Source organism: Cucurbita pepo, chromosome LG08 (assembly GCF_002806865.2).
Source record: "Cucurbita pepo subsp. pepo cultivar mu-cu-16 chromosome LG08, ASM280686v2, whole genome shotgun sequence".
Taxonomy (NCBI): domain Eukaryota; kingdom Viridiplantae; phylum Streptophyta; class Magnoliopsida; order Cucurbitales; family Cucurbitaceae; genus Cucurbita; species Cucurbita pepo.
Window position 1 is genome coordinate 3,658,435 of NC_036645.1, and position 14,858 is coordinate 3,673,292.

At 32.0% G+C, this 14,858-nt stretch overlaps 3 protein-coding genes across 4 annotated transcripts; all 3 read left to right on the top strand.

Moving 5' to 3' along the window:
- The first annotated feature begins 1,415 nt into the window (after positions 1-1,415).
- LOC111800765 (actin-depolymerizing factor-like) lies at positions 1,416-2,470 on the top strand. Of its 2 annotated transcripts, none has more exons than XM_023684602.1 (3): positions 1,416-1,611; positions 1,810-2,075; positions 2,212-2,470. In XM_023684602.1, exons 2-3 carry the CDS (start codon positions 1,828-1,830, stop codon positions 2,360-2,362), a joined length of 399 nt encoding a protein of 132 aa, XP_023540370.1. In that variant the 5' UTR covers positions 1,416-1,611; positions 1,810-1,827; the 3' UTR covers positions 2,363-2,470. The 2 variants fall into 2 exon arrangements, with proteins under 2 accessions (XP_023540370.1, XP_023540371.1); XM_023684603.1 differs by having other exon boundaries at positions 1,428-1,455.
- A 1,570-nt stretch (positions 2,471-4,040) lies between these two features.
- LOC111799524 (remorin) lies at positions 4,041-7,417 on the top strand. The gene is made up of 5 exons (XM_023682872.1): positions 4,041-4,245; positions 5,837-5,890; positions 6,058-6,145; positions 6,329-6,410; positions 6,989-7,417. The coding sequence occupies exons 1-5, from the start codon at positions 4,140-4,142 to the stop codon at positions 7,181-7,183; spliced, it is 525 nt and encodes a 174-aa protein (XP_023538640.1). The 5' UTR covers positions 4,041-4,139; the 3' UTR covers positions 7,184-7,417.
- Positions 7,418-8,304: 887 nt separating this feature from the next.
- Positions 8,305-12,615, top strand: LOC111799530 (proline iminopeptidase-like). The gene is made up of 10 exons (XM_023682883.1): positions 8,305-8,613; positions 9,984-10,120; positions 10,219-10,392; positions 10,677-10,910; positions 11,036-11,136; positions 11,255-11,327; positions 11,412-11,480; positions 11,576-11,683; positions 11,852-11,977; positions 12,319-12,615. Exons 1-10 carry the CDS (start codon positions 8,331-8,333, stop codon positions 12,511-12,513), a joined length of 1,500 nt encoding a protein of 499 aa, XP_023538651.1. The 5' UTR covers positions 8,305-8,330; the 3' UTR covers positions 12,514-12,615.
- Positions 12,616-14,858: the final 2,243 nt, after the last annotated feature.

Sequence of the window (14,858 nt, forward strand, 5' to 3'; positions counted from 1 at the left end):
GCTTCCACATTTGAAGAAAACCTAGTGAAATCGTTGCACTATTTGCACCCAAGTAATGCAGTAATTGAGTGATAAAAAAAAATTGAAGTAATTTATTCGAAGTATTTATTGTTTACCTTTTTGTTTTATTTTTCTTTTAAGAGCTAGCTATGATTTAACACTCAGACATCCGATAGAAAGTCTTAATTAATTGAGTTATATTTGGGTTGGCATGGACTTTTATGTTCATCTTTTCGTCTTTGAGATTGAGTTCCACTCTCAAATTTATTGATTTGATTACTTCAACCGTGCTGCTCACTATAGGATGAATTCTAGCACTATACTCGGGTTGGTGTGGTGTGGACTTTTATGTTCTTCTCCCCATTTTTTTGATTGAATTCCACTCTCAAATTTATTGATTTGACGGCTTTTACCGTCCTATTCTCTAGGATGAATTCATGGTGTGGACTTTAAGTTCCACTAAAATTTATTGATTCAATCACTTCAACCATGCTATTCTCTGAGATGAATTCGTGCACTATTAGGTTCATCCCTCTTTACTCTTTATGTTATTTTGGAAGAGTTTTTGTGCTGTTGGGGTCTTATTGGAGGGCACACCTTCTAAATAGGGCCACATATACACTAATTCAAGACATAGGGTAGGTACAACAAATACTTTACCCACATTTTCTAGTTTTCAACTAATTTATTTAGTAACAAAAGCTGGGAACTTCATTGTTGGAAAATCTTCAAATCAAAAACTCTTCCACAGCCACTTCAGGGATAAAGATTGAGGACATATCATCGGGACAGTCTCTATAAATGAAATCCACGTCTATTTTACTTTCTTGAAAGCTTCATTTGTAATATATCATATCATATCACCGAGTTTCTCTTAAAAATAATTCTAAACTTTATCTTAAAAATAATTGCGGAACTCTAAAAAATTTAAATAATATCCTTATAACTTGATAAAAAGTTTAAAAATATCATAATCCAAATAATGGATGGGAAATATATAAAAATAGCTAATAATTTATTTTAAACATATCCTTAAATTTTTAAAAGAGTTTAAAAATACTCTTAAACATTTAAAAATGTTTTTTTTTAGTTTTCAAAAGTTTGTTAAAATCCTTAAACATAAATTTCAAAAACATTCAAAAACTTTTAAAAATAATATTAATGCTCTTGATTTTTCAGAAAAAAATAAATAAATAAAAGTTTTTACTATTAATTCTTTAAATTTAAAAAAAAAAAAATGATGTATGTGACGTAGATAAACAATTTTTATCTCTATATTAACTGTAATAATTTTTTAAGAATATTTTCTAAAATAGTATTAATGGTAAGTGTATTATTTTAACTATTTCAGTCAGGTCCCTCAATTTTATTTATTTTCCTCTATTTCCCCCTCTTTTTAAGGTGCAGATTAAAAACATGTTCTGGGAGGGGCTATTGTGCAACAGAAGCAGCGAGGTACGTGGCCAACCAAACAAAGGGAAGACATGGTCAAAATAAATTAAATCCCAACATTGACCAAATATAGAACAACATTAATAGCACCAAAATCACACCCCTTTTACGTGGAGGACATCACCCTTACAATGCTGGTCACACAACACAAAAGCCTAAGTAAGGACACAATTTGGGATACCAAAAATAAAAATAATAAATAAAAACTCGTCATTTCCTCCTTCAAAACGATCCTCCTCTCGAACAAAGAAAAAAAAACGAACCCAGAAATCTGACATTATGGTATGTTTCAAACTCGTTCTTTATTTGATTTCTTCTTAATATTGTGTTTTCACATGTCTTTTGCTATTTCGATAGGCAAATTCAGCATCAGGAATGGCAATTCACGATGACTGCAAACTAAAGTTTCTGGATCTTAAGACCAAAAGAAAGTTCAGGTTCATTGTGTTCAAGATCGATGAGAATATCCAGCAGGTGACGGTCGAGAGAGTCGGTGGTCATGATGAAACCTACAATAACTTCCTTGCAGCCATCCCTGCTAATGAATGTCGTTACGCTGTCTATGATTTCGACTTTACAACTGACGAGAATTGCCAAAAGAGCAAGATCTTCTTTATTGCCTGGTATTATCCCGACATATTTATCATACTATTTAAATCACTAAATTAGATCGTCTTGGTGTGAAGTTTAGGTTGATTTACTAACTTACGAACTTTTTTTTTTTTTTATTCCGTAAAATTTTATAATTTGTTTATGTAGGTCACCCGACTCGTCGAGAATAAGAAGTAAAATGTTGTATGCGAGCTCGAGAGATAGATTCAAGAGAGAATTGGATGGAATTCAAGTTGAATTACAGGCAACAGATCCGAGTGAGATGAGCATTGATATCATTAAAGCAAGAGCTATCTGAATTCCCCACAAACAAAAGTAAAAAGTTTTTTTTACTGCAACCAAACATTATGTTTTTTACCTTACAAGTTTTACCCCACTCTCCTTTCTTGTCAAAAATTTACCATTAGTTTTCCTGTTCTTTTGGGTCAATTCTCATATTGACACGTGTCATTTATTTATATAGTTTGTCCCTTTTGCATATTTTACGTCTCCAATTTCTTGTAATAATATATAAAAATTAAATTACTCTTATAAATTTATGAATTTTTATATTAAATTTAATTAACTTGTTATTCGGTTCAATTTATTTTGTAATTTTTTAATTAAAAAGTTTCTAATTTATTAGATATATATTAAAAAAAAATTAAAATCCGCCCATAAAATTTAAAATTTAAGAAATTATTTTTTTCTTCGTTAAACCTCCGACTTCTTAATCAATAATACATATTTTATACTAGTTGAGTTGTATTCATATCGCTAGTGTCGTAATTATAAATTATTTATTGTTTTTTTTTTATAATAAATTAACCAAAAAGATATCAAATATTATTAATATTTATATTTAATAGAAAAAAATGGAAATGCATAGCTGGATTAATATTTATATTATTTTGAGAATCCAAAAAATAAAATTTTAATCCAGCTATGCATTCCCTTTTTTTTCTGTTCTTTTAAAATTTTGGACCGTACATTATATTTTCAAATTATAAATAATAAAAATATATTTATATATTAACATTTAAAAAACCATTGCAATTTAANATTAAAGTCTTAAACTTGTATAAATGAATCAATTTAGATATTCAATTTGAAAATTGTTCATGCATCAATACTCATATTTGTGCTAACGGTTGTGCGTCAAATGCTACAACCACAAAACTATGATACTAATTGTTGTAGCGAATGTGGAATGCATGTACTCACAACTACAATGAACGGAATTAAAGAAAGAGACACCAAGATATTTATGTGGTTCGGAGAAAAGAAATTCTCCTACATCCACAGGTACCAAACAATCACTAATAATCAAAGTGTTACAAGGGAATACCTCACTCTTACACTACAAAGACTCATCAAAATGTCACTCAAGAAATATAATGTGACACCCAAAACTCTATTAAATTTTGATATTAGCAACCTCCTAGATAAGCCCATTATATAGGGACAATTATGTATTTGAAACTTAGATTTATTTATGAAAAAAATTAAGAGTTTATTTAATATAGTTATAAGTTTATAAGGATCTTTTTCCTTCTTCTTTGAGTTAAAAATAAAAAAAATAAAAAAAAAAATTTTAAAAAAAATTATTTATTAAATGGGCCCACGTTGTCGGGTCGACCACGATCATTATAAATAAAGCAATTGCATCTAATTCTATCTAAAACGTCGACGTTTCACCTTGCCGACATCTCCATATCGTATCTGACTGACGTGGCAAAATTGCATTGATTAGCGCTTTTTAGCTGTCCATAAGCTACGATTAAAACGCGTAGTCGACTCCAACGGATCGCCAAAATTACCCGCCAACACTAACCGTCAGATCAAATTTTGACCACAGTCACTTACTAGTCAAACAAATCAACGGCTGACAAATCAGCACTGCGTCAAAAACCATGGACCTCACATGCAAATCCCACTGTCAGTTGTAAGGCTTACACCACCACCGTTTTTTGATGAGCTCTCCGACCTCTGAGTATATATATATGTAAAGGCCCACAGAGGATAGCGATAAACGTAGGTGAAAATTTTTGGAGATTTTTCATTTCTAATCATTTTTGCTCCGAATTCTGAGAACGATGGTTGCGGCGCCAGAAAATTCCGATTCCTCTCCTGCTTCAGTGCCGCCGCCGGCGTCAGTTGAGGATAAGGAGAAAGCCTTGGTTCCAGTGCCAGTCTCTAATAGTAATCTCTCTTTTTCCCTCTATGTTATCTGTTCGTTGTGGTGCTTTGATTGTTGCTTGCGATTGCGATGATATCGATTTGTTCATTTCTGTCTCATTTCTTACCTTGATTTATCCCGATATGAAGTGTTGGAGTGCTTGAATTATAGGCTTAGGCGAATTGTTGTGTGCTTTTTTCTTCATCGAGCGCGTACTGTGCATAGATTAGGAATTCAGGCCTTCGTCTTGCTATACTTTTCACACTCTGTTTGATCGTCGAGAAATGGATCTAGTCGAAGAATAGATTCTGTACAAATTTGATTGGGAGTGATGCCGATGCGTGGAAATTTGTTAGATCCAATTGAAATGATGAACACCATATCACGATAATGAACTCTTTCTGATGTTAGTATTGCATTGTTGGAGAAAGTCAAATGTAAATCCATCGCCTTCATATCTGTCGAAGTTCTTTTAATTCTATTCGTATGGGAGAATATTTTCCTCTTCATTAACATGCCGAACGTTTCACTCTTCTTTTTCAAAGTTCAATGACGCGAAAACATCAATGTTTAGGGTTGCATTTGGTATTTATCCAATAAGTTAGGTTCGAATTGAATCGATATTTTTATCTTTCTTTGTATTTTAGTACCATTTTGGTCTTTTATTTCCTAAGTACTTCTTAATTCGCAATCCCAGCATAATACTATTCACAGAAAGTCTCGTTTCACTCTTTTCCCGGATTTCCAGAGATGAAGAGAAATAAGTTTTTGTGCCTCTTGAATAATTTTTCCTCTCTTTGTGTTTGTTATCAGTGACATATGCTGTAATGGGCCCATAGGCGTTTCTGATACTCTTTGGTTTTAACTGCCACTTAATTTATTCTTCAATATGCTTAAAGTGACAAATTGAAGATTATGCTTTAGCTTTTTATTAATTGTTTCCTTTATAGGTGTAAAGGAAGACATTGTTCATAAAAAAAGCTACAAATTGACATTATAGCTTTCTCTAATATGATTGTTTAGTAATTAGCAGTTGGGTAAGGTAGAATCAAGGCATTCGTCTTTATCAATACTTTTGAAGATGCTAATGCTAATAATGCATCACAGCTGTCTAGCGTCGTCTTGAAGAATGATCTGTGTCCTTTCTGTCATTTGATTCTTCTTACTCGATAAAATTGGCCAAGAATTTTAACTAGACTTGTTTAAGTTGCATCTTAACGACATACTACCTTATGGTTTTAACTTGCCATCTGTTTACTTTCCTTGGTAACTATTGATGGGGTGACAGACAGGGTTCAGACAATCGGTCTAACTCTCACCATGGATAGAGTTAGACATTTTGCCTGTGATTTGAAAATCATTACTCAGTTTGCTTTATACTGCGTATACTTCAATTCATTTTCATCCAAATTTCTAGCTAAAGTTAATATAGCATTGCTTTTGTCCCACCTTGATAACTTTTGTTTCCATCTTTTATTATAGCTTGTTTGATTTTCCTTCTAGTTTAATGGCTTTGTACTGTATTATACAGTTACCTTTGTTTATTGCATTAATTAGCCTGAAAACTCTATCTTTGGGTGCTTTTATAATTGCTTTACTGTTGGATCTTGGCAGAAACCAAAGAAGATTCTGTACCAAAGAAAGCCTCCGGTGGATCAATTGACAGGGGTGAGCGTACAGCACGCATCTTATCCCATCTAAGTCTTCTAGTTTTACAACAATAAAATATTTTTAAACCTTTGTGCTGAAATCACAAGATTGTCCTGAAGAATGCTATATTTGCTGTGGTAACAAGTTGATCGTTCACAAACTGACCTGATCCTCAATTGTCTTAGATATCGCTCTTGCGGAGGTTGAAAAGGAGAAAAGGTTTTCCTTCATCAAGGCCTGGGAAGATAGTGAAAAATCAAAGGCTGAGAACAAGTAAGGCTTTGATTGAACTCATCCTATTTACTTATTAGATACAGGGGAGCGACCTGGATTCTGAATCCCAACATTCATTGCTCTAATCTCCAAACTTAAAATTCAACCTTTTCCTGTATCACATCAGTATTCATGTCATGATATGAACTTATGAACTGAAATATTTGTCTGACAATTTAATAGGGCACAGAAGAAGCTCTCTGCTGTTTCTGCATGGGAGAACAGCAAAAAAGCCAACCTTGAAGCAAAGTTGAAAAAAATTGAGGTAACTATTAATCCCTGTTCCTATTCTCTGGTTTAACAATAATTTCCAACTGGACATTTGAGGGATGTTGAACACATCTCTTTGTAGAGAACACTCTGCACTCTTTATTAACACTAATCGAGAAGAGATTTACAAGGCTATAAAAATTATTGCACTCTATACCTTTTATTTCTTTTGGATGAAAACCTAGTTAGGATGGAGAATATTTACAATAGAATCTATCCCTAAAATATCTCGATCTTTGGGTGGAGGGTATTTATCTATTCCTAAGATATCTTAATATTTTTCATAAAATATCTGGATCTTTTTCTTAANGATTTGCGATCCCAGGTAAGATCGGTTCAGGATCATGGGATCCTTTTCTATCAGATAGGAAGGGCTGTTGCACAAAATGTAGGTACCTTTATTCTTAAAATACCTCAATCATGAAAAAATGAATATGGGTTCATACAATTAGAGTATAAATGGTAACGAGAAATAGAGTAAAAAAAACGTGAAATATTCTGGATTTGATTTGAGAAAGAAAAGTGGATAAGGAGAAGTGTGGAATTGTAGTATAACAAGGTTGAGAATAACAGGAACAATTGGAGAAGAAAAAGGCTGAATATGGAGAAAAAATGAAAAACAAAGTAGCCATCATTCACAAAGAAGCAGAAGAAAAGAAGGCAACGGTGGAAGCGCAACGGTCGGAGGAGCTGCTAAAGGCGGAGGAGACGGCTGCCAAATTCCGAGCAACCGGAACCATCCCAAAGAAATTTTTGGGATGTTTTTAAATGTGTGATCGATTAATAATCCTGTGTGTATTTTTCCTGTTTTTTGGTGTAAATCTTTTCATGTTTGGATGTTCGTCTTCGTCTTCTCCGTCTTCATAGTGTTTAAGAATTTTGTTTTGTTTATATAAAAATGTAAGATAAAAGTGGTGTTTTTTGGGTTTTGTTTGTGTGTTTCAAAAACTATAGTAAACTTTAAAAGCTCATTTCCATGAATTATACCATTTACACTGTGAATTGTTCACTAATTATTGCTTTTACTAATTTACCCTCTCATTTCTTAATCCTAGAGATATCTACTAGAGATTCTGTCTTCGTCCTCATCTACTCATTTCATTTTTAATTCTCACTTTCTAAAAATTTATAAGGATTAGGTTTTATGCTAAGGTTATAACATAATTTTTAAAATTTCAATTTTCAATATTACTAACATAATTTTTAACATTATATATAAATAAATAAATAAATAAATAAATAAATAAATAAATAAATAAAGTGGGATGAAAAATGTAATCTTCATTCCTAACTTCATTAAATTAACTTGAAATATCTCATGTAACTTTTTGACGCGTTCAGTGTGTTGGAGGATGAAAGTTCTACATCTGCTAATTTAGGGAAGGATCATGTTTATAAACCAAGAATACTCTCTTTTGGTTTGAGACTTTTTGAGAAATCACAGAGCATGCTAATTTAGGAAATAATTATGAGTTTATAATAAAAAAAAATACTATCTCCATTTGGTTTGAAACCTTTTGAGGAAGTCCAAAGCAAAATCACGAGAGGTTATGCTCAAAATGAGCAATATTATACCATTGTGTAGAGTCGTGGTCGTCTAACACAATGTGGTCCCACAAGTTAAAATTTTTAATATATTTGAATGTTTAATATAATTTTAATATTATTGTTTGTTTGAATTCAAGAAAAAAGATAAGGTGGATCTGTTTTTTTAATTTTATATGATGTGTGACAGAAACAATATTTTAAAAAAATTAATTATGAATGAAATTACCCAATCTACATTTGAAAGACCAATCCGCTGGCCGTACAAATAAATCACCACCAAAATAGAAGGGGTTAAAATGGTAATTTTCTTAATATTTTTTTCCCACAATTCGCCCCCTACCATAGTTAAGCTATTCCGCCATTTTTGATGAAGGCACTCCTCTTCCACTCTTTCCCCTCCCCCGCCCGTTCATTAATTCCACTCACAAGACTTCTTTCCGCCGTCCATTGCCGGAGCTCCGTCCGTTCATTGACAGTCATGGCCGCCACCAATCCCTCTAATGGAGCATCTCCGCCGGAGCACGCAGCTGGCACCTGGTACTCCGTGCCGGAGCTCCGGCTCCGAGACCATTACTTCTCTGTGCCTCTCAATTACTCTCTAGATCACTCTTCTCCCAAGATCTCCGTTTATGCGCGGGAAGTTGTTTCAGGTTAATCAAATCTTAATTTCACTTTAAATTTACTTTCGATTTGTTGAAAATTTTGAATATCGTAATCTAGTGGTGACTGTTCTAGACCACTTGCATACATATATTTTTTCTGTTCATTGATTGATTTTGTGGAGTTATGATGTCATTGTTGTTAATTAGAATTAGGTTAAAACAGTGATATCCATGAAGCACTTCTGCAATTTCTATCTTAGTGCAAAACTGAAACTGATAGTCACCTTGTGGCGGCTTCCTTCAATAATTTCTTCTTATCCATGTAAAACATCACAAATAAGGTAGTTGCTTCTTGTATAAAGAATAAAAAGGTTCGTCTCTCATGTTAAATTCTCATTGTAAAAGGCTCCTTCTAATGTAGGAATCTATCACATTAATAGGATATTATTCGTTAAGTAATTTTATTCGTCATCTCTATCAATTTCAACGGTTCTATTTCTTTCATACTTGTATAAAAAATTATGAAGCTGGAAAACAAGTTGTGTCACTCTATGAAGAACACTCCTCGTGGAGAGTTGCATTCTTTTTCAAGAAATAAGTTCATTGATCTATGTAATGTATTAAAAAAACGGAGAAAGAAAGCCTCAAACCATTGGAGTTACATTAACATTCTCCAATTGGTCTGAGAAAAACTGTAAGAGAACAAGAAGAGAATTTAGTTCTTACCAAGATAAAGCAAGGAAAAGAACACTATCATAAAAATGTTATAGGGTTTCTTAATGGGGTTATGCTTATGGTATTTGGTAAATGAGCAAAATTTTCAAATCTTATCCTTTTTTTTATTTTCTAATTAAAATTTTGAGAAAGTTAGAATTTAATCTCTATGGTTCTATGGTTTTAAATGTTAGAAATCATCTCTATGGTTTGATAAAACATTCGTTAATGATCCTTACCACCGGGACTATTTATGTGTGTTTTATCAAACCATTGGGAATATTTATGAGGTTTTAGCTAACTCCAAGGACGAAAATCTAGTGATCTTCCTCCAAATCATATGGACTAAATTTTTACTTGTGATTAAATTGTTGCAGAATGCAATATGGGCTCTAAAAAATTTTCTGAACATCTCAGTCAGAATACAAATAGTTTTCTTGCATCTTCTAGGAGTTGAGTGTTGCTGAAGCTACTGATTCAGGGACTTCTTAAATATTGAATGATATTATAACCAAATCCTTCAAATACTGAAAGCTATTTGGTGATGATTACTTGATTTGCAATCCGTCCCTTTCTCGAAAGAATTATTTTGTCAGTTCCTATATGTACCTGGGTTGTTTTTGTTTTTGGGCATTTATGTTTTGTTAAATCAATTATGATTTTAGTAATTGCGACCCTTAACAAATACAGATTCTGCATTGCAGTGGGGAAAGAAGACTCACCAATGCCATACCTTGTATACTTACAAGGTGGACCTGGATTTGAGTGTCCCCGACCGACTGAAGCAAGTGGATGGATACAAAAAGCATGCGAAGAATTTCGTGTTATATTGATGGACCAGGCATGGCTTTTGTCGACTACCTTTGAGCAACAGCATTTGAAATATAAACAACTATTGTCATGATCTTTTATTCCACTTATATATGTATATCACTGCAGCGGGGAACAGGATTATCGACTCCTTTGTCTCCATCGTCCATGTCGCAATTCCAAAGTGCAGAGGACTTGGCCAACTACTTGAAACATTTTCGAGCTGATAACATAGTGAATGATGCTGAATTCATTAGGACTCGTCTTGTTCCTGATGCTGCACCTTGGACCATTTTGGGTCAGGTATGCAATTTAGTGTTTCTTTTTTAGTTTCAAATTTTGTAATCAACATGTTTAGCATGGCGCTCTTTACTCGTCCTTACTTTATTAGATGACTTCTAGTCTTTGCAAGCAACACATTGAGTTTAGTACTTTTCGCTCAACATGTTGAACTTACATAAAGCAATTAGCAGACTTGTTAGCTTTGGGATTTCTAAATGTGGCTTTGCTTTATATAAGTTATTGCCTTCTGTTGTGTGGTAATTTAAATCACTGCAAATTCCAAGATAATCTCTTTCCCTGTACAGAGCTATGGTGGGTTTTGTGCAGTTACGTATTTGAGTTTTGCACCAAAAGGATTGAAACAAGTCCTCATAACTGGAGGAATCCCTCCAATAGGGAATGGATGCACGGCAGATTCTGTCTATAGAGCATGCTTTGAAAAGATTATTATTCAAAATGAAAAATACTACAAGAGGTATCCTCAGGATGTCGAAATCGTCCATGAAGTTGTGAAATACTTGGAGGAGAATGGAGGCGGGGTGAGTACATTCGTGATTTATGTCATCATAATGCTATAAAAAACCCGAAGGAAATGCTTAAATGTCTCTCAGATCCCTTTACAACTCTCTGAAAGAAACACTTAATTCTTTTTGTTTTTGTATAGGTTCCTCTTCCCTGTGGTGGTATCTTGACTCCTAAAGGGCTGCAAACTCTTGGGCTTTCTGCTTTAGGATCTAGTACAGGTTTCGAGCGCATGCACTATTTGTAAGGCGTCTTAATTTTTGTCGTTTTGGTTTTATTCTTTTGGATAAATGAATAGTCAACTCAAGAAATGTGTGTAGTAAGCTAATTACTCTCTCTTTTCCCCCCTCAATCATGTCAGGTTTGAGAGAGTATGGGATCCTATAATAGTTCCTGGAGCACCAAAACGAATCAGTTATTTCTTCCTCAATGCTGTTAGTATTCTACAATTTCCATTGGTAGTGATTATTACTAAAACTTCATTCTTGAATGATTCTAACAATTAGACATATTTGCAGATCAGTGGCTGGCTCTCACTTGATTCAAATCCTCTTTATGGTCTCATGCACGAGTCGATATATTGCCAGGTAACCTCCTTTTTTACCTTTTAGAATTACATATTGGTCGTTTGAACTCTCTGTAGAGTGAACTTTTTGCCACTTCGTGTTCCTGTTCCCCAAAGGGTGCCTCGTCTCGCTGGTCTGCTCAAAGAATAATGAATGAACTGGAGAACAAATTCGATGCAACTAAGGCTGTAAAAGAAGGATGTCCTGTGTATTTCACTGGAGAGGTAGGAGCATTATACTCATAAAATGTCATCATGGTGATCGAGTAAATAGCCATCTGAGTTTATGAGGTCTTGCTTGACTTTGGATAAATCCAGAATAAAAACATCTTTGGCAGTTCTACTCATTCATATCTATTCAAGATTTATGCTCCATTTGTAATGCTTCTGCAGATGATCTTCCCGTGGATGTTTGACGAGATTCATGCCTTGAAACCGTTCAAAGACGCCGCTAATATATTGGCCGAGAAGGAGGATTGGCCTCCCCTATATGACATTGCTGCTCTTAAAAATAACAAGGTATTCTCTCCAACTGCTTCTACATTTCCAAGTACTGTTTTTTATAATGTTTCTATCTCGAAAATCTCGTCTTTGGATACTTTACTGCAAAACATCCTAACTTGCCCGAGAGAGTCTGCCATAGGTTCATCTACACCATGCTCGTAGTTACTACATTGTTAGTTTAGCCACTCGGTTTTAAGTATGAACGATCCTCTCCCTTCGTAGTCTCTGTCTCCACCATCACCATCTTCACCGATGTCGATTTTACCATAACAACTTGTCATGACAAGCATTAGGATTAGGTTGGGACTTTTTTGTCGACAAAAAGTTAAAACATCTTTTCGAAATCCCAATCACAGGTCCCGGTCGCAGCAGCAGTTTACTACGAAGATATGTACGTAAACTTCAAGCTGGCCATGGAGACAGCTTCCCAAATAGCAGGAATAAGGCTGTGGGTTACTAATGAATTTATGCATTCTGGTCTGCGTGATGGAGGGCCTCAAGTTCTGGATCACTTGATGGGATTGTTAAATGGAAAGAAGCCTTTATTCTGAGGTTTTTTCTCTAAACTTTGTTGCTTTTCCTCATAATTATTGGATGCAGTCTTTGCCATGACCTTTTCGTTTCCTCCTCAATAAGCTTTATTTCCTCCTCAATAATGTGTGTATATATATATATTTGTGTGTGTGTGTATATGTGTGCGTGTATATATATATCTGTGTGTATGTATATATATATATGTGTGTGTGTGTATATATATATATGTGTGTATATATATATCTGTGTGTGTATATATATATATGTGTGTGTGTGTGTATATATATCTATATATGTGTGTGTATATATATCTATATATGTGTGTGTATATATATCTATATTTGTGTGTGTATATATATCTATATGTGTGTGTATATATATCTATATGTGTGTGTATATATATCTATATGTGTGTGTATATATATCTATATGTGTGTGTATATATATCTATATGTGTGTGTATATATATCTATATGTGTGTGTATATATATCTATATGTGTGTGTATATATATCTATATGTGTGTGTATATATATCTATATGTGTGTGTATATATATCTATATGTGTGTGTATATATATCTATATGTGTGTGTATATATATCTATATGTGTGTGTATATATATCTATATGTGTGTGTATATATATCTATATGTGTGTGTATATATATCTATATGTGTGTGTATATATATCTATATGTGTGTGTATATATATCTATATGTGTGTGTATATATATCTATATGTGTGTGTATATATATCTATATGTGTGTGTATATATATCTATATGTGTGTGTATATATATCTATATGTGTGTGTATATATCTATATGTGTGTGTATATATATGTATATATGTGTGTATATATATGTATCTATGTGTGTATATATATGTATGTATATATATATACTATATTATGAGTGAAATTTAAATTATAAACTTGGAACTAAATCTGTATTTGAGTTTTAGAGTACAATGGGTATGAAGATTTGAAACTTTGATGAATGATATTAAAATTATTTTTAAAACTATAATATTTAGATAAAAGAATTGTTTAGGAAATGATATTTAGATAAAAATTATTTTTAAAACTATAATATTTAGATAAAAGAAAATTTATTTTTATTATTTATTTATTGATTATTTAAACATTGAGACGATCTATGGTAAATTATAGAAATCAAAGCTTAAATAATAATAAATTAAATAAAAAAAATTAAAATTATATGGAAATTAATTTAATTTTTTTAAAAAACATAATAGAAAAGGAAAAGAGGTATATTCAAACCTAGAAATGTCCATATAAATTGTAGGATCTAGGCCTCTCCTACCCGAATGAGTTGGATTATGAGTTGGGAATTCGATTTAAATGTAGAAATGTCCATATAAATCGTAGGATCGAGGCCTCTCCTACCCGAATGAGTTGGATTATGAGTTGGAAATCCAATTTAAATGGGGTACGAGACCTACCCAAATGAGTTTTCCATGTTAGCTAAATGGAGATTGTGATGGAATTACATTTCCCAACTCCAACCTCGATCCCGTCCCACTCCACTTTTATATATGAATAAAAATTTATATCTATATATATAATAAGTTAGTTTTGTGTTATACATTGTATTTTATTTATTTATTTAAAATAAATAAACAAAGATATTTTTTTAAAAATATTGAAGCTATATTGTACCATTTAAAATTAAAATTTTAGAAATTAAGTTATATTATTTTATTTTTTTTTTTACTAATTTTTTAACTTATTTTACATTTTTTTAATAGAAATTATTAAAAAATAAATATTTCTTGTCGATGCTTTGTATACATACTCTCTATTTTATTTTTCCGAACATTTTGCATTTATTAGTTCATTTCTTAAATATTTTTGGAGTATTCATTATATTAAATTTGTTTCTTTTACTAAATCAAGATTTACCGACAGATAAAAATAAAATTATTTTAACAAATAAAGAGATAAAAATCAATTTTTCTCCTTTATTGTGAAGATTCCAATTATATTACAAATTTATTTAAAATCTATCTCGGTCTTTGGCATTATATAATTTTTTAATTTCTATATTTTCAAAATATTCTTATTAATTTTATTTTTTAAAATTTTGTTCTATGTGCCTATGGTTTTTTAATTTTTATATATTATTTTTTTAAATCCCTTTTTAATTACACTATAATTTTCCCCCATTCATTTTTAATATATCAAATTTAAAATAAAGATAATTATTTAAAATAAATACAATTATTTCTTTTCTAGTTGTAAATATTCTTTTTATTTTTAAATTAAATAGTAAAATTTTCATTTAAATAATTAATTATAAGATATAATTATTAGATGGGTTTGTATGTATTATTTATAACCA